This window comes from Carettochelys insculpta, chromosome 12 (genome assembly GCF_033958435.1).
Source record: "Carettochelys insculpta isolate YL-2023 chromosome 12, ASM3395843v1, whole genome shotgun sequence".
NCBI lineage: Eukaryota > Metazoa > Chordata > Testudines > Carettochelyidae > Carettochelys > Carettochelys insculpta.
The window spans coordinates 24929598-24951209 of NC_134148.1; the positions used below are offsets into that span (position 1 = coordinate 24929598).

General features: G+C 41.9%; 1 protein-coding gene across 5 annotated transcripts in view; it reads right to left on the minus strand.

The window, feature by feature from the left end:
* The window catches only part of FBN1 (fibrillin 1), a 220712-nt gene that overhangs the window by 70220 nt on the left and 128880 nt on the right, over positions 1–21612 (minus strand). For all 5 annotated transcript variants that reach the window (XM_075007180.1, XM_075007179.1, XM_075007176.1 and 2 more), the window contains exons 24-32: positions 19321–19446; positions 18182–18409; positions 15617–15742; positions 15389–15517; positions 13501–13626; positions 13228–13353; positions 9331–9453; positions 5471–5596; positions 4137–4262 (exon numbers count right to left, since the gene is read on the minus strand). In XM_075007180.1, the coding sequence (XP_074863281.1) occupies positions 4137–4262; positions 5471–5596; positions 9331–9453; positions 13228–13353; positions 13501–13626; positions 15389–15517; positions 15617–15742; positions 18182–18409; positions 19321–19446 (1236 nt within the window). The remainder of the gene's footprint in view (positions 1–4136; positions 4263–5470; positions 5597–9330; positions 9454–13227; positions 13354–13500; positions 13627–15388; positions 15518–15616; positions 15743–18181; positions 18410–19320; positions 19447–21612) is intronic.

The window sequence follows — 21612 nt, forward strand, 5'->3', positions numbered from 1 at the left end:
TGAGATTGTAAGTGCAGTAACTGCACAAGCTAGTTATGCATATATATTTTGCTCATGCACTATTGGAATGGACCCAGCCTTCAAGTGATGCTGTTCTAACAGTCTGAGATTTTCTTGTCTCTAGTTTTGTTCCATTGCCCGGATTCCTTCAATAACGTTCTCGCCTGAACTGAGCAACCAGCTGACCAAAGTATGTGTATACAAAGCCAGTGCCAAGTAAGGTGTAACACCAACAGACCCGGGGCTGCCGGTACCAGGAATAGAAACTGAAAGCATACGGTTTAAAGCCCTGCACTCTACCACATGAGCTAAAGGCCAGCTGGCTTTCAGTTGAGGCTGTAGAGCAGAGACTTCACTCACCCCAAATGAGGTCTCAGTACTTCTGGTTACTACAAAGGCTAGCCTGGCCCCATCTGCTCCTCTACACACACTACAAGTTGATGTAGACGCCGGCCCTCTGCCCAGTGAGCTGCTGACCTAACTAAACAGTTGCATAGCTGCACCCCTTGAGGAGGACTGCCAGATGTCTCTCTCCTTGGTTTGCTACACTTTCTCTCCCCTATAACTTGCAGAGACAAAGGAAACTCTCTTCAAGGTTTCAGACACCTCCCTTACTGCCACCCTCTTCCTCCCAGAGTGAAGCTGCTCTTCAGATGCCAAGACGTTTCAGCCTCCCTCACCGTCCTTTAGAGCGCCAAGCCACTTCTCCCTCCTCCCCGCTCCCCTGCACTGCCTCTGTGGCAGAGAGAGTAGCCCAAGGCTTCAAGCAGAAGATGTAAATTCCAGCTAGAGGAGATACACCTGCACTAGCTCTGATCAAGCTTGCACACTACAAATAGTATGTCTCGGACAAGTCTGTACTCAGAACAATTAGCCTCTCCTACTACTCACACTACCATAGCTTTAGTGTTCTAGCTTCATCACAACTAGTAAGTGTACGTGTGCAGGGAAGATGTCTGCTTATGCTGGAATGAATAGCTCCATCTCAAAGTGTAGATGTCAAAACAAAAAAGCACTCCAGTAGCACTTTAAAGACTAACAGAATAATTTATTAGGTGATGAGCTTTCATGGGACAGACCCACTTCTTCAGGCCATAGCCATACAGAACAGACTCAATATTTAAGGCACAGAGAATCAAAAATAGTAATCAAGGTTGACAAATCAGAAAAATATTATCAAGGTGAGCAAATCAGAGAGTAGAGGGGCAGAAGTTGTGGGGAAGGTCAAGAATTAGATTAAGCCAAGTATGCAAAAGAGCCCCTATAATGACGTAAAAAATTCTCATCCTGTTTCAAACCACATGTTAATGTGTTGAATTTGAACATAAAAGAGAGTTCAGCAGCCTCTCTTACCAGACTGTTGTGAAAATTCCTCTTCAGTAAGACGCAAACTTTCAGGTCATTAACAGAATGGCCCCACTCCACTAAAGTGGTGACTGACCAGTGTGTGAATCAGGAGTGTTTTATGTCTGTTTTATGCCCTTTAATTCTTTGTCTAAGAGAGTTTGAAGTTTGTCCAATATACAAAGCATCTGGGCATTGTTGGCACATGATGGCATATATGAGGTTAGTTGAGGAATATGAGAATGTGCCCATGATTCTGTGAATAACCTGGTTAGGTCCAGTGATGGTATCTCCAGAACAGATATGTGGACAAAGTTGGCAATGGGCTTTGTGGCAAGGAAAAGTTCCAGGACTGATGTTCTTGAGGTATAAACTGTGGTTATAGGCGAGAATCCTCAAAAGGTTGGGAGGTTGTCTCTAGGAGAGAGCAGGCCTGTCACCTAGGGCCTTCCAGAGTGTGGCATCCTGATTAAGGATGGGTTGTAGGTCTTTAATAATATGTTGCAGTGGTTTGAGTTGGGGGCTCTAGGTAATGACCAGTGGTGTTCTGTTCTTGGCTTTTTTGGGCCTATCTTGGAGTAGCTGGTCTCTGGGTATTTTACTGGCCCTGTCGATTTGTTTTTTTATTTCTCCTGGTGGGTAATTCAGGTTTATGAATATTTGGTAAAGATCTTCATATATGCCATCGTGTGCCAACAATGCCCAGATGCTTTGTATATTGGACAGACTTCAAACTCTCTTAGACAAAGAATTAATGGGCATAAAACAGACATAAAAACACTCCTGATTCACAAACCCATCAGCCAGCACTTTAGTGGAGTGGGCCATTCTGTTAATGACCTGAAAGCTTGCGTCTTACTGAAGAGGAATTTTCACAACAGTTTGGAAAGAGAGGCTGCTGAACTCTCTTTTATATTCAAATTCAACACATTAACATGTGGTTTGAACCGCGATGGGAATTTTTCATGTCATTATAGGGGCTCTTTTGCATACTTGGCTTAATCTAATTCTTGACCTTCCCCACAACTTCTGCCCCTCTACTCTCTGATTTGCTCACCTTGATAATATTTTTCTGATTTGTCAACCTTGATTACTATTTTTGGTTCTCTGTGACTTAAATATTGAGTCTGTTCTGTATGGCCAGGGTCTGAAGAAGTGGGTCTGTCCCACAAAAGCTCATCACCTAATAAATTATTTTATTAGGTCTTCAAAGTGCTACTGGACTGCTTTTTTGTTTTGATAGTATATAGACTAGCACGGCTATCCCTCTGTTACTGTTCAAAGTCTAGATGTGTAATTAGGTAGGATGGGTCAGGGAAAGGGCGGAGTGGCTCTCTTTGGGAAGGACAAAGAGAGGCTAATGAGATACTTCAGAAAAAGGAAGTATTGGAATTAGCTGCTTCTTTCTAGCTGAATATCAGTGACTGAATCAGAGAATGGGACTGAAGGGGAGAGATTTCTCAGCCTTACTTAATTAGTAAACCTACAATCAGAGATGGGTTTTCAAGTGAAGTATTTTTCCCCAGTAGGCCCACACCAGATGTCACCAATATGGCAGGAATTTCCAGAAACTTTTCCTTTGAATAACACCCCAGATCCTTTCCTTATAGGACCTTTATTTGCCCTTACATCTCCTACCAATTACTTAATATTTCCTGGCTGCTCTAATCCACCAGTGTAGTCCTGCAGATGTCACAAACCAATATTTGGGTCATCACCTTTCATTTCCCTGAGAGCGACAGCTGTGGTGGGCATGACAGACCATCACAAAGGTTTTTCAGCTCTGCAGAACTAAAGCTCTGGATCCTTTTGCGTAATTTAGAGTAGAAACAAAGAATGCTGAAGTATTGGTCTACATGGTAAAAATCAAGGACTTATTGGATTGAGATCAGTTCACGTTTCTTTAAACGGCAGCTGTTACTAATGCATTAATTCAGGCAGTCCAATATACCAAGTAAAACTCCAGCTCCCCACTGAAAAAATCAGCATAATCTATTTTTGACAGGTACTGTACAACATTAATAATATACTTCTATAAGGACAGGCTTATCAGAGTATATACTTGTCCCATAAAGGTTGCCAGAACTGCATTTATGCTAAATCTATATTCAAAGGCAAATTAAGCATATGTTTGTGTTCATATTTTGGGCAAAGCTCATGACTCTCACCACCTTGGTTCAGACACTAGCGTCGTATGTTATTAATACGAATGCGCTCTGAGCCCGTATGTTTGAACCTCAGCACTGCAGGCTGGCTGCAGATATCAAGCCATGTATATTTTGGTTTTGCCAAAGTATGTGTATAATTAGGCTAATCAAATACCTGTACTACTGCCACTTTGCAAAAGCTGAAAATACATTTTAGAATAGATTTAAAGCTACTAGCCTTTGCTAAAATAACATTTGGAATAGATGCCTCTTGTCTGCATATGCAGTTACCTCATCTAAATCCAATGGGGTGGTCTTCTTGTGGTGCAGTTACCTCATCTAAATCCAATGGGGTGGTCTTCTTGTGGTCTTGTCATGTTACGCTGAATTACGCATTCTTTTCGGTCATCCCAGCAACTCTATAAAAATAAGCCTATCTTTCCTCTCAGTGGGATGTTTGTCATTTGCATCAATGGGAGAAGAATGAGGCCCAATATTATACCATACAAACACAGTATCTACTCAGTGATTCTGTACAGTGTAACATTTCACAGGGAACAGACAACAAAACAGATTGGAGAGAGATTTTAAGGCTAGAAAAGGAAAATGAAGAATCAGAAGATTATAATTAACATTAAAATTTACCTGTACAACCAGTGGTTCCTTTTTTGCCTGAATATCCCATATCACAATGACAGATAAAGGAGCCTTTTGTATTCTCACAGCTTCCACTCAGACAGATGTTTGTATTCAGGTCACACTCGTTGACATCTAGAAAACACAGTTCTAAGATTTTACAAAATTCTTAGACCATAACTAACCCAATGTCTTGGAGACATTAATATTGGTACAAAAATGTGTCTACATGTTCAGAGAAAAAAATAAGATTAAATATTTGTTACCAATGTAAAATACTACATATTTTCCAAATCACATTTAGTATTGCTATGTTATTACACTGGGTATTTGTTTTCCAGCCTCCCTGATCTTTAATTCTAACTTCCATTCATAATTACAAAAGCCCATCTTCAATGAGATTACACTAAGGATAAGCTTGGCCTTTTATCTGTCCTTTCAAAATATATTGGTGTTTTCAGCACAGATATTTCACAAGGGCACTAAGGGAGTTTCAATTTTAAAATTGAAAAAATAAACTTCTTCCCATCTAGCCATGCAGAAAATTCTGACTTCCAGCACAGGCTGAACCTCTCTCGTCCAGCAACATCCATAATCCAGCACGATTTTATGTAGTCAGACAACCACTTATCATGGGTGTGGGCAAGTTTCCTGTAGTCCCATAAAGTTTGTTTACAGCCACCAGTCCTGGCTCTGTGTTTTTAGCTGTAATTGTTATTTAGCTGTAATTGACCCACACCAGATGTCACCAATATGGCACACATATATCTCTTCTAAGAGCCCAGTAAGCAGTGGGTGTCTTGATAAAGCTGCTAGACAATATTGCCCTCCCTTGGTCTGGGAAATTCTCCCGTTCCACACTGGTCAGTTCTTGAGAGTGTTGGACTAGAGGGATTCAACCTGTATTTGGCTCTTCTAACGTGACTGAACTCCCATGCGTTTTGTTCTTGGGCCAAGTTCTAGACAGAATTCCGATTGTGGCTCACCTCTAAATCTGCCCCCCTACAGCACCCTCTATGATCTGAGCAGCACAGGGACACTCTGCAATGGAACCCAAAGGGAGAAGCCTTGGTCATCTCATCTCATCATCTCATCTTCGTGACTCAGCCAGGGGCTCTGAACACACACAGACGAGTCTCACTACTGACAAAAACAATCTGTGCAGAGGGGCCATCCAGGAGATCATAGCTAGTTAAAATGCAAAATGACTCATTCTTCTCAGGACACCCATTGTTACTTTTGTTTGCATATTTTAAATAAAACTAACTACATTATCATCTTTGATCACTTAATTAAGGAAGATGGTTTGTTTGAAAAAGTAGAGAAAAGATGCTTTCACTTACCTACACATGTCTTCATATCCTCAGATGCCATGAATCCATCATAACAAAGACACCGGTATTCTCCTGGTATGTTAGTGCACTGGCCTCCATCACAGATGTTAGGGTTCTCTTCACACTCATCGATATCTATAGGGAAAGTTTACATTAACACACCTTTAGAGATGTGTTGATAGTCATGAAATGCCCTGCAATGAATCATGGCAAACAATATTCTTGATGCTTTGTAATATATATGAATATAATCTATGTAACTTGTAACAAAACCAACTGAAGAAACTTTTTCACACCATACAACCACACACAATCAGCAATTTTCAGTCTAGCCTTGCTGTCATTCAAGTCACTGGGATTTTTGCCACTGACTTTAGTGAGAGACAGATTGGATCTTAAGTGATCTTAAGAAGTAATTCCAAACACACAACTCCTACACAAGCAGGATCAGCCCCAATATTAGAATAATTAACATGTATGTATTTATTTCACTAAAATATTGTAATTTAATTGGATTTTGTTGTTGTTCCTGCTGGCCAGTCAGGCTATAATCTTTTACTTTCCAGAATTTAAAATACAGTTCTGATCAGCCCAGCAGCCATCACTAGTGTTGATCTGAGGTACCAAGACTTCACTTTTTACTGCAGCCATGTTAGGATCTGGACTTTTTAAGGTAGAATGTCTTTTTAAAATTCTCCAGATTTTTTTTTTTAATCAAACAACATATACCAGCACAGCTGAGATCCAAAAGACTTCGCTAGCAACCGAATGGAAATAAAAACAGCAAAACAAGGCCATGAATTGAGAACCCCCTGAGACGGAAAGGGTGCATCGCTATCAAGGTAGTCTGTTGTAGATTTTGATAGTTATGCAGCTGTAGAACACCAACTCCCTTTCACTGTTTGTGCTAGAATCTTATGTTAGAAATATAGAAAAAGAGTAACTAAGAAAAGGAAAACAGAAATGGTTGCAACGAAGATTTGTGTAGACAATTATCTCTTACATGGGGGGGAAAAAGCTGATTCTTTACTGTTTACCCTACTAATCAAATAATGCTGGCATACACATTAGCCTGAAAATATAGATTTGGTAGTGGAATGTTAATTTATATGCAAAATAAGCGCTGGAAATGGGGATAGGAACCACAAACAAAGAAATTATTTTATAAATATAAAGAACTTTATACACTATATTGCCAACGTCTTACATTCACAGCCAGGCTTGACAACGGGCTGACAAAGAGTTTATTGTTTCTCCTAACTGAAAATATTATTAATGCATAACTTCACCAACCCAACCTACTATTAAAATGAGTGCAACTCAAAGCAGTTCAATTAGGAAGAAATATATTTTGCAAAGACTTGTACCTATGTGATGTTACAGACAAAAGAAATTTGTGAACAACGTATAAAGACAACAGAAAATCGTCGTTCCTTATACTCAGGACACAGTGCCACTAAATGTAGGTCAAGTTGTTGACACAGTCGCACACTGTTCTATAGCAAACCACACATTTATCCCAATGGCTACTGAATGTCACTAAGTGCACATTTACTGTTTGTTAAATAAGATTCTTGGGGCCAAATTTTCAGTAGACATCCTTAATTGTGCATGTTATTTTTTTGGCAATTCAGTATTTGCAAGTGCAATTCCACATTTCGAATGTGCAGAAGAGACTTTGTTTTGTATATTTTGCAAGCTCTGTGAGGGAGGCCCATTAAAATTTGAGGTAGCACCCAGTTCCTCAGATTGTAGCTACTGTTTTCTCTCCACAATGCATTACAAACCACAAATATATATTGCTAGCAAGCTGTCTAGCTGACTGATTTGTAGAAGAAAATGCTTGGTGAGTCATCTAATTACTAATACTGTATTTGGGCTCAGAGATGCAATAAATTGTGGATGCCAAATTATACCTGTAATAAAAGCCGGAAGCTGAAAATCTGGCACTTAATGTCAATCCTTTAAAAAAGGTGACAAATACTGATAGTACTGCTCCTTATAGGGATCCCGCTCTGTTGTTTTGGAAACTGCTTCTAAAATCAAGTTCAACAGAGGTTCAAAGAGCAGGTGCCAAATTCTTCAAAGGAACTGCAACTACTACATCCACATATTCATGCATCTATTCCATCTTTTACTTCACTAACCACATATTGAGAAACTGCAAGTTTCAAAAGGTAGAAATGTTGGCTTTTGCACTGCTGAGCAGGCCAATAAAAGTCCAGTTGGCAGTGCAGTGGGGCTAAGGCTGGCTCCCTGCCTGCCCTGGCTCTGTGCGGCTCCCAGACATGGTGGCACATCTTAGGCTCCTAAGCATCACAACCCTGGGTTTAACCACTGAGACATCCCACCTCACCAGATTAACCACTACTGTACATACATATCTATGGTGACTACAACTGGTTCCCAATTGTTCACTTGATGTTGAAAATACTTATGTTGGGTGTAATTCAAAGCCTGTTGAAAGCAGTGGGAGACTTTTCATTAACCTGATGGGCTTCGGATCAGACACTAAGGCTACATCTACACTAGAGGGTGTTGTCAACCAAAACAGATGTTTTGGTTGACAAACCCATGGAACGTCCACACTAAAAATGTGTTCTGTCAGCATAATCTTGACAGAACTCTGCACTTTTCTCGACAGACTTCTGCCTTTCCCCCACGAGGCAGAACACCTTTCTCAACAGAATCTGCCTACAAAAAAGCCGTGTGGACATCTGGGGATGGGGGGCTCTGTCGACAGACAGGGCTTCCAGGTCACTTGGCAGCCCTGTCTGCTGTGCTTCCAGTTGGTCGTTCTGTTGAAAGAGCGGCCATGCAATCTGGGCATACACTATTGAGAGAGTGGATCGCTTTTTTGATCTGCTATTGTGTAGGGACTTGATCTGTTGACAGAAGTTTAGTCAGAAGATCTTTTCTGATGGCAACTGCTGTCGACAGACCACTGTAGTGTAGACGTAGCCTACGTCTAATACATAAGGTAACACTCTGCACTGGGGGGCATAATTCACCCTCTACACAAGATAAGGGCTGCCCAGATGGTGGAGAAGTGACAGTCGGTTCCACCGTCACTGTTTGTGAGGGTTCCCTAACTGAGTGTAATTGCAACCTGGTGCACAGGGTGGTAACACCACTCAGGTTTGGCCCATCCATCCCTCCTTCATGACAGAGGAGTGACTGGGCCAAACCCTAGCACGGCTACAACCCCATGTGCTAGGTCATAACACCCAGACTAAGAAGCCAGGCTCAGTCCATAGGACTGTGGGGTGAATGCAGGGCAGACTTACTCTTCTTCACCCCTCTCCTCTGGAGTTTCACCTTTGTGTTTTGATATCTTAGGCTGGGGAGCCCTCAGTTTCAGATTTTGCCCCAGACCCCCAAAAAACTCTCTGTGGCCCCGCAGAAGATGAAATTATCTTTACTCTTAGGCTCACAACAGACACTGGGTTTTCCTGTAACAAGAACAGGCTATGAAATAATACGGCTACAGCCAGATGTAGAATGGACAGCTAACAACATGTATTCTTCTGTTGAAAGAAAGGTATTCCCCTGAGAGCTATTAGGCAAGCAGTTATGAGACTGTGTCTGTGGTGTTGTATTCTTTCACCGGAGAACCAAATTCGGTCATGCATAACATCTAGAGGCATTATTTATTTTTACTGGATGTAATATTTACATAAACTATCTTAATAAAATATATTAATCATAACATTCATTTCGGAATTTTAGGCAGTGTGACTGGGAGAACTCTAAGCATTAAAGAAGATAAATTGGTACAAATGATGTCACTCTGTATTCTTAACACTTCACCTTGTTTTTCAATAAAAAGTGAAGAGCTTTCAGTACAAATGTCCACAAAGATACTTTACCAGTGCAAGATCTGTGGTCTGGCATTAGTGCAAAGCCTGATTTACAGCTACATTCGTAGCTGCCATCTGAGTTTGTACAGAAGGTGTCACAGCCTCCGTTCATTATGTCGCATTCATCAATATCTAGAAGGAAAGAAAGGAAAGTTAAACACATACACACAATTTATTTTTTAAGCACATGTCAGGGATGCTGTCTGGGTCAATTTAAAAAAGGTGTTTTAATATAGCATCTACATTTGCCCACACAATTTCTGCTCACTTTTTCCACACCTGCATTTACAGGTTCAGAAACTTGGATGCCCTTGTGGGCATATACATACAAACCTCAGGGAATGAGATGTCCAATTAACTGACTGAATATGCAAATGATCCTGCACTTCTTTCTCTCTAGGTACCTATATAGTCCCAATTACTGTAGTTCCTGAATCCCCTAAACCAGGGGTCTGCAACCAAGACAGCAAAAAGAGCTTTTTTTTTAAATTCAGTTACAAAATCAATCCTTCAAGAGCCACAATGTACGTGAATATGAGAGAGTCCTTAATAAATAACATCAAATTGTATTTTTGTCACCCCTCTTTTAAGAACAGTGCACACACATTGATTTATATGAGTTAGAAAGTTAAGTTACCCCCATCCCCCAGGCTTAACAACTTTGAGCCCCAACCTCTCTCCCTCCCAGCCCCCAGGATTAACTAGCCTCAGTGCACACAGGTCCTCTGCTGTTCCCTGCCACCTTCTCGGCAGGCTGCGCGGCTTTGTCAGGGGTAGGCTTGATCACCACCCCGCAGCTTTCCTGCTGGTTTAGCTTTCCCCCACATGGAGCAACTCCCTCCCCTGCCATGGCTTTCACTTCTGGGGCTCCCTGCTGCAGCTGACTCCTCAGTGACTCCAGAGGCTGCCGCCACTTAGACAAACAAAATTAAATTCAGTCAGTTTAATGGTGAACAACTGAATTTAGTTTTTTTTTTGTTTAACTGGTGGCAGCCTCCAGAGCTGCAAGTGGAGTCAGTGGCGGCAGTGCTCAGAGCCACAAGTGGCTCCTTAAAGAGCCGCATGCAGCTCCGGAGCCGCAGGTTGCCGACCCCTGCCCTAAAGTCAACAGACATGTTTGCTACCCATGAGGACAGTCTTTGTGAAAAAATTAAAAAATTATTTGTGCCATGTTTTAAAATTCTGCAACTGTCAAATGAATGTGAAGGCTCCAGTATGGCAGTGGGGAGCACAGGCCACTAGCTGCACAGAGATGGGAAATCACTCTGTAGCTCCCCACAGTCATTGGTGAGGCTGCACCAAATTCTTGTGGGGTACATCTATAGCTGCTATTTCAAAATTACTTTGTGAGCACCTACAAAATGCAGCTGCTATTTTGAAACATAATATTATTTTGAATTTAATAAACCTCATTGTATGAGGAATAGAGCCTATGTTGAAATAGATATTTCGAAATAGAGGCTGCGTTAGAGGGAATAAGGGTTATTTCAAAATAAACTATTCCAGAATAGTTTATTTTGAAATAAAGCTGGTGTGTAGACATGATATTTTGGATTAGAGTTCCTGGAAGAAGACTCTGTTGTGGGTAGACACGCTATTTTGGAATAAAGTTTGCTTATTTGGGGGCTTCTCTGTTGTGTGGCTGCATTATCCCAGAATAGCTTACTTTGGAATAATAACTCCAGAATAAGTGATTCTGAAATAACTCCGTAGTGTAGACCTGACCTATGCTCCATGTGGTGTAAAATGGTTAAGTCATAGTAGTAGTAGACATACCCACAGAGCGCAAAGACCAGCCCTGCTCCCAAAAAAAAACAACCCCAGGGCCCTGCTCACTATGCCAGGTGTAGGCTGGCAGACTCAGTCCAGAAGAGTCCAAGTGTGGAGAGATTCAGATGTGGGGGGCGGGGTTGAGAGGGATCTGTGGGAGGAGGAACCTGGTTTAACAGGGCCTTACTGGGGAAGGCCCAACAGTAATGGGCCAATGCAAGAGACTCCAGACGAAGATGGTTGGGGCTCAGTGGGGAAATGGTCTGTGTGTGGGATAGGGGCAGGAATAAAGCTTGGCAGGGGGTATGGATGTTGGGGTGGTTCAGTGAGATATTCAGATTCTTGGAGAGGGGCAGGCTTAGTGAGGTGGGAATCCAGGTGCAGTTGATTGGGGCTCAGTGGGGTGAAAATGCACATATGGGTGGGTAATTAGGGAGGCCCAGGTATAGAGAGTGGTGATGGTCATGACAGGGGTTGAGGATGGGTGGAGGGCAAGGCTCTGCTGGAGAATCTTGGTATGAGGGCATCTGGGTATATGGTGGCTGAATGGATGAAGGAGCAGCTCGCCGTAGAATGATCCTTCCCCCTGCAGCTAAGGAGAGATAGATGCAGGAAGTGGGGGTGGAGGGAGTTTACAGAACCTCCTACCACTGAGGGAGAAATCTGGGAGTGGATTTGACCCAGCCCTGCATGCCAGGCAGAGGAAGAGGAAGTCCCATGCAGTCCTGCCCAGCCAGGACTAGCAGCTGAGCCTGGCAGGGTAGAACCCATCATACGAGTCTTCCCCAGTCCCACACCCTGCCCCTTAGTGATTTCCCTCTCTGCCAACTGCACTGAAACATATAGCTAGGGAAGGTCACCTGACTATTGTGGCTTCCCTTTTCTTCCCCATAAGAAATTCATTCTTTTCTGTGGGGAAGCAAAGACGTCTTTGGGGAACAAATTCTATGCACGTGCTGGGGTGCAGAATTCCCCCAGGAGCAGTTTGTGTAGAGCTGTATAGGATTGGGCCAAAGTGCCTGACTATGGCTACGTCTACACGAGCCCCAAACTTCGAAATGGCCACGCAAATGGCCATTTAGAAGTTTACTCATGAAGCGCTGAAATGCATATTCAGCGCTTCATGAGCATGCGGGCGGCCGCGGCACTTCGAAATTGACGTGGCTTGCCGCCGCGCGTCTCATCCCGACGGGGCTCCTTTTTGAAAGGAACCCGGCTACTTCAAAGTCCCCTTATTTCCATCAGCTCATGGGAATAAGGGGACTTCGAAGTAGGCAGGGTCCTTTTGAAAAGGAGCACCGTCGGAACGAGACACACGGCGGCGAGGCGCGTCAATTTCGAACTGCCGCTGCCGCCCGCATGCTAATGAAGGGCTGAATATGCATTTCAGCGCTTCATTAGTAAACTTCAAAATGGCCATTTGCATGGCCATTTCGAAGTTTGGGGCTCGTGTAGACACGGCCTATGTGTATTTTATTCAGGCAGGATCACTGTTCTGGCATGTACATCAGAGTTTTTCAAACTACCAAAAGTGCATTCCTACTGCTTGCGCACACAATCTGGTACGAGCTTAAAAGCCCTTTCTGAACTCTTGGTTTATAAAGAAACTGACTGTGGAATGTTATACACTAGAGATATTTACAGATTAGTTTAAGGATGCACACCACTGAGCTGCACACATTAGTCTACTCTTCCAATGTACTGCAAGCTCAATAATGCCAATATGAAATAAAACACAGACCTGAGGAGTGTCAGTGTATGTACATGTGCTTAGTAGTTGTATTTTACACCACCTACAAAGTCATTGAGCTTTTTTATACCTATTGCTCAATTTATCAAACAAAGTTATCCAGTAAATAAGTACGTTGCGCAAATACTGGGTTTGTTTGTTGGGCAAATGGCAAAGAAAACATAGGCGTAAGAATCAGATTAGAAACAGTGATGTAATCGCCTCAACCTCAAATAAGGGGATGTGCAATTTCAGGTTACTTCACAGTGCTTTGACACTGCCCAAGATTATTCAATCAGATGTAGTTGTATTTTATTAGAAACAATTCCTTACACTGATTCTTGTTAATTAAGTGGCAAGTATTAATTCATTAATAATTATAGCTTCTCTGAGGATCAAGTTCTTACCGACACAATATAGTTTGTCGGGTGTGGACTGATATCCAGGGTTGCAGGCACACTGATACCTTCCAATCAGGTTGACACAATGTCCATTTCTGCACAGGGTGTGGCTGAGGTCACACTCATTGATGTCTGTTTCAAGAGACAAAGGCAACATATTTTAAGTCTCAGCACTGCTACATTTGAGTAAATTCCATAAAGGCACACACAACTAGAGCCACGGAACGCAAATATAGAAGTGACCACTATATGGCGCACACTTTGCTGGCAACATCATACCTACGCATGCAGAGATATTTGGAGCGATTTGATGACCTGGGGGACATTCACACTGAAAGCTTCCTTCTGTGTTTATGCAAACACCACCTCGGCACAAAAGAGGATTTTGCTGGCACTCATCAATGTCTGTAAAAGGGAGAGAACACAATCACTGCATGCAACAGAAAAGGAAGTGCTGGTGCGAAACAGTACATCAGGAACAGGTGTTTGTTCGATCCTTTGAATTCTGAAAGGGCCTGTATGTATCGCTCCCTTTCTTGAGAACAGCATTTTCTTTCAGCTGCTGATCCTGCTCCCTCCTATCTCACAAGGCATACTTTCTTCCCAGGTACAGGTTGAACCTTTCTATTCTGGCACTCTCTGCTCTAGCAATCTCTGTAATCCAGCATGATTTTATTTAGCCTGATGTCCACTTATCATGGGCATGGACAAGTTTCCTACAGTCATCAGTCCTGGCTCTCAGAATTCTGTGGTGGTATTTAGCTTTAACTTACTTCTAAATGTCTTCTAAGCAGTGGAAGGATCGACAATATTGCTAAACAATTTTGACTTCCTGTGGTTTGGCAAATTCTCTGGTTTGTCAGTGGTCAGGTTCTGAGGGTGCTGGAGTAGAGAGATTCAATCTGTACCTACCCCTATGCCTTCAGAGAATCAATAAAACTATTCCTCTCTACCCCATGGACAAAGTCATCATTTCTCTTTTTTTCCCTCTCTGCTTGGAACTCGTTCCCCACCCAGACACATGCTTCAGGTCCACCACTTAAAACTTTTTTTGCTGGCTGAAGACTCAGTAGTTAGCTTCAGACTGAGTCAGCAGCTAGCAGGTTTTCAACCAATGAGGAAGCAGAGCAAGACGAGATTCAGTCTGGGTAAGCACCCCAGCCTGATAAGCCCTTAATTCCTGATGGAACCCCGCTTAGTACACTTTTTGGTCAGAAAATAGATGTATTCCAAGAGTGGGTGGGCAGGTTGGTAGGTTCTCTTTACTAGTGTGCACATTCCTAAAAAAGAAGCATCCTTTCAAAAACACCATTTCATGTCACTGTGTACAGTCACTACATGTTTTGAGGCCCTGCGTCAGTCATTTATAGTGTATACTAGAGCTTTTCAGCAATTAAATATAGACCTGCTTGGTCATCCTTCCCTGCCCCTCTCCTCTGCCCCCAAAGAGTCACATTCTGCTCTCCATCACACACTCCTCAAACCGAATTAACTCTGCTGGTTTCCATCACATTATGCTTTACAAGTCAGGGCCCAGTCTGACTGATAGTGATGACAAGTACTATAAGAACTGCTACTAACAATCCCATGCAGGACTGTGCTGCTGACTGGGCGATGGGGATCTCAGGGATGAATAGGGAATCCCTGCTCTTTGCATATTTGCATGTTGGCACCCTAGAGGGGCAGCAAATTCATTCTTGGGGTGAAACCTAAGTGCCCACTTTAGGATTAGCCCAGAAATGAGGTAAATAAAATTAATGAAAATTAAATGTTGATTTAAAATTTCAAGCACAAGACCCAATGGATGCAGCGTATGTTGTAATAACAAACCATTGAGTGGAGAGAGGCCAAGTCCAGGATCTTTTATTCTGACTCTGTCCCAAACCCAGCCCCTGAACTTCAGCAGTTCAGATGAAATGTACCAAGACCAAACAGATGGATCTGACTAATGAGATTTTGCAAATCCAAAACCAGCCTGGTTTACCCACTGTGGAGATGGGACAAAAACAAAACCTGTCATTTGCATTTTCAGTAAAAAGGAAGCTAGACCACATCACTCTGGCAGAGTCCTGCTTCAGTTTCCAAAACAAAACGTAACAAGGCTTAGAAAAACCAACCCCAACACATAGCTTCTGTACCCTTCTTCAGTATATGACATAAAACTTACCCATGCAGTTTTTCATCATCATAAACCCACTTTCGTAGCCTTCAAAACACTGACATTCAAAGTCCCCTGGGGTATTGACACAGATGCCTTGGCCACAGAGATCAGGAGATATCCGACATTCATCAATATCTGAAATACAAATAATTTTAAAAGCACGTTACAATAGAATTCAACATCTGTGTTTTCAATACAATGTTCTCAGAGCTATTGGATAAGGTAAAATTTTACCTGTACAATTTCTTTCTTCAGAATCAAGTGCAAACCCACTGTCACATTTACACTTAAAACTGCCAATGGTATTTCTGCATTTTCCATGAGTACAAAGATTTGGGATCATTTTACATTCATTAATATCTAAAATGAGACAAAGAGAGGATTGGTTATTTTCAGTTACTATCCAATGTAGCAAAACTTCATTGAAAGAGACTAAAGTTTGCAGAATTCTAAATCAAGCAATAAAGCTGCAACTATCATTTTTTGCATGAAAACCACTAACTTCAAATAATATGGACAACACTTAAGCAAAGATATAATCCTTTTCACCCTAGATTTCAAAAAGGCTTCACAAAATAGGAATGTATTATTAGTCCAGTTTCAGATATAGGGAAAATGAGGTAACAGCATTTTTAAACTGCATTTGGACATCTGGGAAACTAGACGAATTTATACGGAAAAAAAAAATGTATTGGCAACATATATTTACAAATGTAGAGAATGATTGCAGGATTTTGTGAAAATTTGATCCTGTCGATTTAAAAAGTTATTCATTCCCTTCTTATGATTTTACAGGTGAACACAAAGACCTTACAGACAATGCTATCAGTAGGAGGTGGAGTAAAGTGATTGCATACATTGAGTTCCTAGAGGGAGTGGAACTCTGGAAACCAGTAAGGCGTTACCAGTATGATTAGCAACATTTGCTATGTAACTAGGTTCTAATAGATGCCTTCAGTCAATGTAAAGCTGTTCAAGTCCCATATACCTCCTATCTCTTTCCATTCTATGATCAGGCACCACACAAGAAGGGTTTTCTGGGAGGCAGGATTTAGCACTAAGACAACCGGTGATCTAATGTTTTGACTTCACATCTTCTTAACAGACTGTATTACTGAGTTCTTGTAATTGACTCTCCATGCACGTGACAGCAGGAACGAGGCCAGCCTGCCCCCTAAAACAGGGATGCGCAAAGTGGGAAAATTGGTATGGGGGAGCGCAGCACGACCCACTGCCAGGTCTCAGGTTCATCCATCCCATTAAAAAATGTTGATACATGTTATTGTTTTTATGTATGTATAGTCACATGTATATACCAAATAATAAAAAGTTTTTACATTCTACGTACTTAGTTTCTTACACTTGTCGAAAGGGATTTTTTTTCATATGAACATAAATGAAATTTCTGTTGGCTTGGATTACATTAGACAGGTTGCAAAGGTGGGGGCAGGGGTGGGGGCAGCTATTTGCAGGGATGAAAAGTGGGGCCCATCTTAAAATTGCCCACCCTGGCCTAAAACATGAAATATAGAGCAGTACAAAGGACTCGCTCCTTTCAGACCTCAGTGAATCACATTTACCATAACCCCACCTCTTTCTCAGCCTGAAGACCACCCAGAGAATTCATACAGTTATTCACCTCCATACATGAAGCTGACCCCATGTTTCTTTTGTCACTAATGGCTATTTTTCCCTCTATCTAACAGAGTCTTATCCAGGGCTCACTGAAGTCAAATGGAAAGACTTATTAGTGTCAGTGAGCACTGGATCATGCCGATAATGGCCATGGAGAATTGACAAAAGAACCTCCCCATCTCCTGATTTCTGAGAAAAATGAGACTTCCATGAGTCAGAGAAAATATAATTGCCATAAACAAAAGCACATCTCACTTCTTTATGGATAATTAAGTGTCTGGTAACTGTTTATAAAACTGATCCTGAAACAATCACTACCAATTGTCACTCTCATTTGGGTTTCCCCTTTCTTTCTAATATGGTTAACTTGTTTCTTTAAATGCCTTTCCCAAACACATCCCCATCCCTTTTCACTTTTTACACCTTGTTACTCTATCTAACTGGTAACCATGGGGAGCAGCTTTTCGAAAGGGGTGCCAACACTGCATTATCCCACTCTGTGTAATGCTCGAAATCTACCTTACAGTCACAATATGACTTAAAGTTTTCATTCACTGTTTCTACCATTAGAATATAATCATTTGACAAACAAAGTCAGAAACTCTGAATTTACAGTAGGTTTACTTTTGCCTGGCAGAAGCAATCTTTACAGAACATGGTACGTTTTTTCCTTCAGCCTACAACAGCTGTGCAAGTATTTTCAAATGTGTTTGGAGTTTCTTTCTCCTTTGCTTTCCAAGGCCATTTAAACATTAATATCAAGCGCCAGTGATTCTATAATCATTCCAAAGTTGGCTACTCATTATGTTTCAATTTATATTCTATATGTATCTTTTCAAAGGTATTTAGATACCTAAAAGATGCAGACGGGCAGCTGGCGAAACTTTCAAATGCACCTACTAGGTTAAGAGAGCAGCTTTAGTGCTTAGCTACTTTTAAAAATCCAACTAGAGGCCTACCTGCACCTTAGGGTGGCTAAATGCATTTGAAGATCTGGCCATACGTCCTTACTCAGTTACCATTACATCCTAAATCCAGCCACAACTCCTGTAGACTCGAAGTCCATAAGAATTTAACCCAAGTAAAGAAAGAGTAAAAACTAAGGAATACCACGAAGATTTGGCCCCCAATGGCTTTACAAATGAATTAAACGTCCTTACATACCTTTAAAGAATGGTTTTCCATTTATAATCTCTCCCCTAGTAGCAAATCCAAGTCCTCTTGGACAAAGAGCTTCAAATTCAGGTGTTCTCTTCAAAGGACATTCATCACATTCAGGACCCCATGCTGCACCCACAGAACAGCAGCAACTATCCATTCTGTGCCGGCCTGCTATTGGTAACGTACATTCTTCATCTTCATGCTTTAAGTAACAAGTCTCCAAGCGAATGTCTGTTGGGCAATTAAACAATGAGTGGATGAAAAATTATGTGTGTTCATGCATGTGTGTGCACTTAATGAGTGTTTGAATTTATGTGCATTTGACAAAAAGCTGGGGGATATGGACGAAAGCGTAACATGAGAGTCCTCTCCCAGAATCCCCTCTCAATGGGCATTGCTCTATTTCCTGAGCTCAGGAGCATGCACCAGGGATGCCAGATAGCTCTTGTCACTGCAATTATTTGCATTCAGCTCTGGAGTTAACATTTTAAAATTTAATAGGCTTAAAAATTTCCAATAAATGGGGCTCAGCATTTGACATGAGTTTTGAATCAGAGAACAGAGGGTTCCAAGCATTTCAGAACTGCCCTAACCCATCTCTTTGTCAACGAAACTTAGAGACAGGTTGTTAAAAGGAGGTGAGTACATTGTAGATAAAGCCGATAGATAGCACCTGAAAATGAAATCCTCAGTACAGCCTTCCTCAAATACATATATATACCAGCCCTGGCTTGGAGGGATTATCTTCAGGGATGAGTGGGACTCGTCTCCAGGTCCATTCTATCCTCTGCTTCTTGCTGAGGCCAACCAATAAAAGGGTGGCCAATCATGGCTAAGTTATAACATAGACACTTGCACTCTAGGAAACAGACCAAGCCTCCTATCTCATTTCATAGACGTTTCTGAGCCCTCATCAGATAAACTTTGGTCACTAATTGTCCTATCTTGTCCGTGTTCCAGCTGGTAACCTGAAGCTAAATGGCTCTGTACCCAATTACTGATCCCATTTTAAAATGATTCTGAATAAAATCAATTTCCCTGTTTGTAAGAAAGTATGGAAAGTAATCCTTGTTTGACATACACAGAGATTTGGGGTTAGTGCCTGAAACATAAAAAGGCCCCCAAAATAGCTTAATACTTACCAATACATGTCCGTCCAGAGGCATCCAAAATCATTCCACTAGGACACTGGCAAACAAAGGAACCCAAGGTGTTGACGCACTGGCCATTGGTACACACTCCGGGAAACACTTCACATTCATTTACATCTATTTCCAGACAAAATTTTAAAAATGAAAAAATCAGTGAAAGGAATATGCCCAAATTACAAAAAGGTTAACATCTTAACCCTCCTGTTTTAGGGCTGATTACAAAAGCATCGCAATGGGCAAGGCCTGGCAAAATCCCAAACTCTTGGGCTTTCTATGCAAGTCAGACCGAACTACCTACAGCCATGTGCAACTGATTAAAACACATTTGAAGCATTATCATTGTACCTGTGATGTGTCTGCTGAAGTCAGGTTGATCAATCAAACAAAATTAGGTCACCAGAAAAAGCTGCCCTGCACTTTTTAAAAGTATTCAGGAGCCAAAAGATGCAGTCAGACACCTCCCAATGGAAAGTTCAGCAGTTCCTAGGTATGTTACTCCTCATGAAACAAAATTACACAAATGCTTAGGTGCTTTTGGAAATCCTGCTAGGAAATCCTGTCAGCATCTTATGGCACCTATATACTTTTCAAAATCTAGCATGATGGCTTTTTCATCCACTTGTAAGTTTGTGGATTAACCTAAATTCCTGAGTGTGTCCTTAGTGAGCATGGAATTCAACTTGATTGCGTAAAAAAAGCAAAAGAATTTTAAGACGTAAAATTTGATGAGGTGTAAACAATAATTCAGCCTGCTGAATGATGATGGCCTGAATACAAATAATTGGTTTGTAATGCCCTTCCACCTTCTCTTTTTGTGGAGCATGCTGTATTTCACACAAGAACAGCTTCACAAAAATAAGCAGTCCTGTAGCATCTTAAAGCATAACACATTTATTAGGTGGAGATTACTCTGATCATCGGAAGAATTGGTTTCACCCATGAAAGCTCATAACCTAATTAATAAATTCATTAGTCTTTAAGGTGTTACAGGACTGCTTTTTATTTGTGAAGCTATAGAATAACATGGCTACCCCTCTGAGGCAAAAATAGCTTGACCAATTTTCTTTGAAATTATCTTTGAAATTAAAATCGTAAACCAAGATGAAGCATCAGAAATTTAAGCAAGTTAGGAGGCAGGGAGACCAGGATATATAAATGGAAAAGCTCTAACAACCTGCCATTCAATTGCTCATTCATAGAGAAAAGCCAAGAAATTGTTCGCTCAGATTTTGTAGTGCTGCTGACTCTTGCAATATCTTCATGTGAATGTGAGAGTCTGGCCTACATGAGAGCTAGGCTGCCTAGGAGAGGAGAAGCTCCAGACCAATTAAAAATACCGGTTTATAAGGGAAAACTTTACTGACTGGCTGTCTTCCCCATTGTCATTCTCCTGGGAAATACCAATTCTTAAAGCTGCTTCAGGCCGAGCTTTCCACACATCCCCTTAGGCAGCCAATCCTATTATCACTGGAGGAAGGGAAAGAGGAAGTAGAAAGAATCCAGAGGCTCAGGGGATTCTATTCCCTCCTCTCCTCCTATGAACAAGGAGTCAGGCAGACATGCGGGTGAGAGCTACTGCACCAGGGGCCAAAATCTTCTTCATAAATTTGAGAATATTGGCAATGCTACAGGGCAGGCAAAGTGAATTCAACAATTAAAAGACAGACCCATAACACATCATCTTTCTTTAAAAGATGACTTTTGAGTTGAAACACGTGATTTTTGGGGCATGAATCCTTGGGCTAGGCTATTTGGGAGAAATTCATAGTATGGAAACAACTGTGACAAGTCCCTTGTCCGGTCCTTGTCCCTAGGGGTCCTGTACTTCTTCTCAGAATATTACTGTGTGCCTCAGACACACACGGTGGCCCTTCCACTGCCTTGGGTCTTTCTAGAGGTAAGGGTCTCCATTTACTGAGTCATTCTCATCACAGGCAAGTCCAAGAGGGGGTACCCTAGATGGGAGGCAGCTGATGGTTTTTCTTCCCCTGCCCCAAACAGAGCAGTCTTTCCCTGGACCACTTCTTCTACCACTTCCCCCTAGCACCTTCCCCTCTGCACCTGGCTGAGCCATTTCTCTCTGCCAAACCTCAGCCCTCCAGTCTCTCTTCCTGGTCTGCTCCTCTACTCCTCTCTCCCCACCCTCACCTGGGGGAAACCTTTCATAGCAAGCCAGGAGGCCTTAACTGGCAGCAGGTGTCTGATAGCGTTTTTGCTGCAGACTGATTCGTAATGAGCCCCAGCTGCTCACCTTAGCTGCTGGGCTGCCCTCTGAGAGCCTAG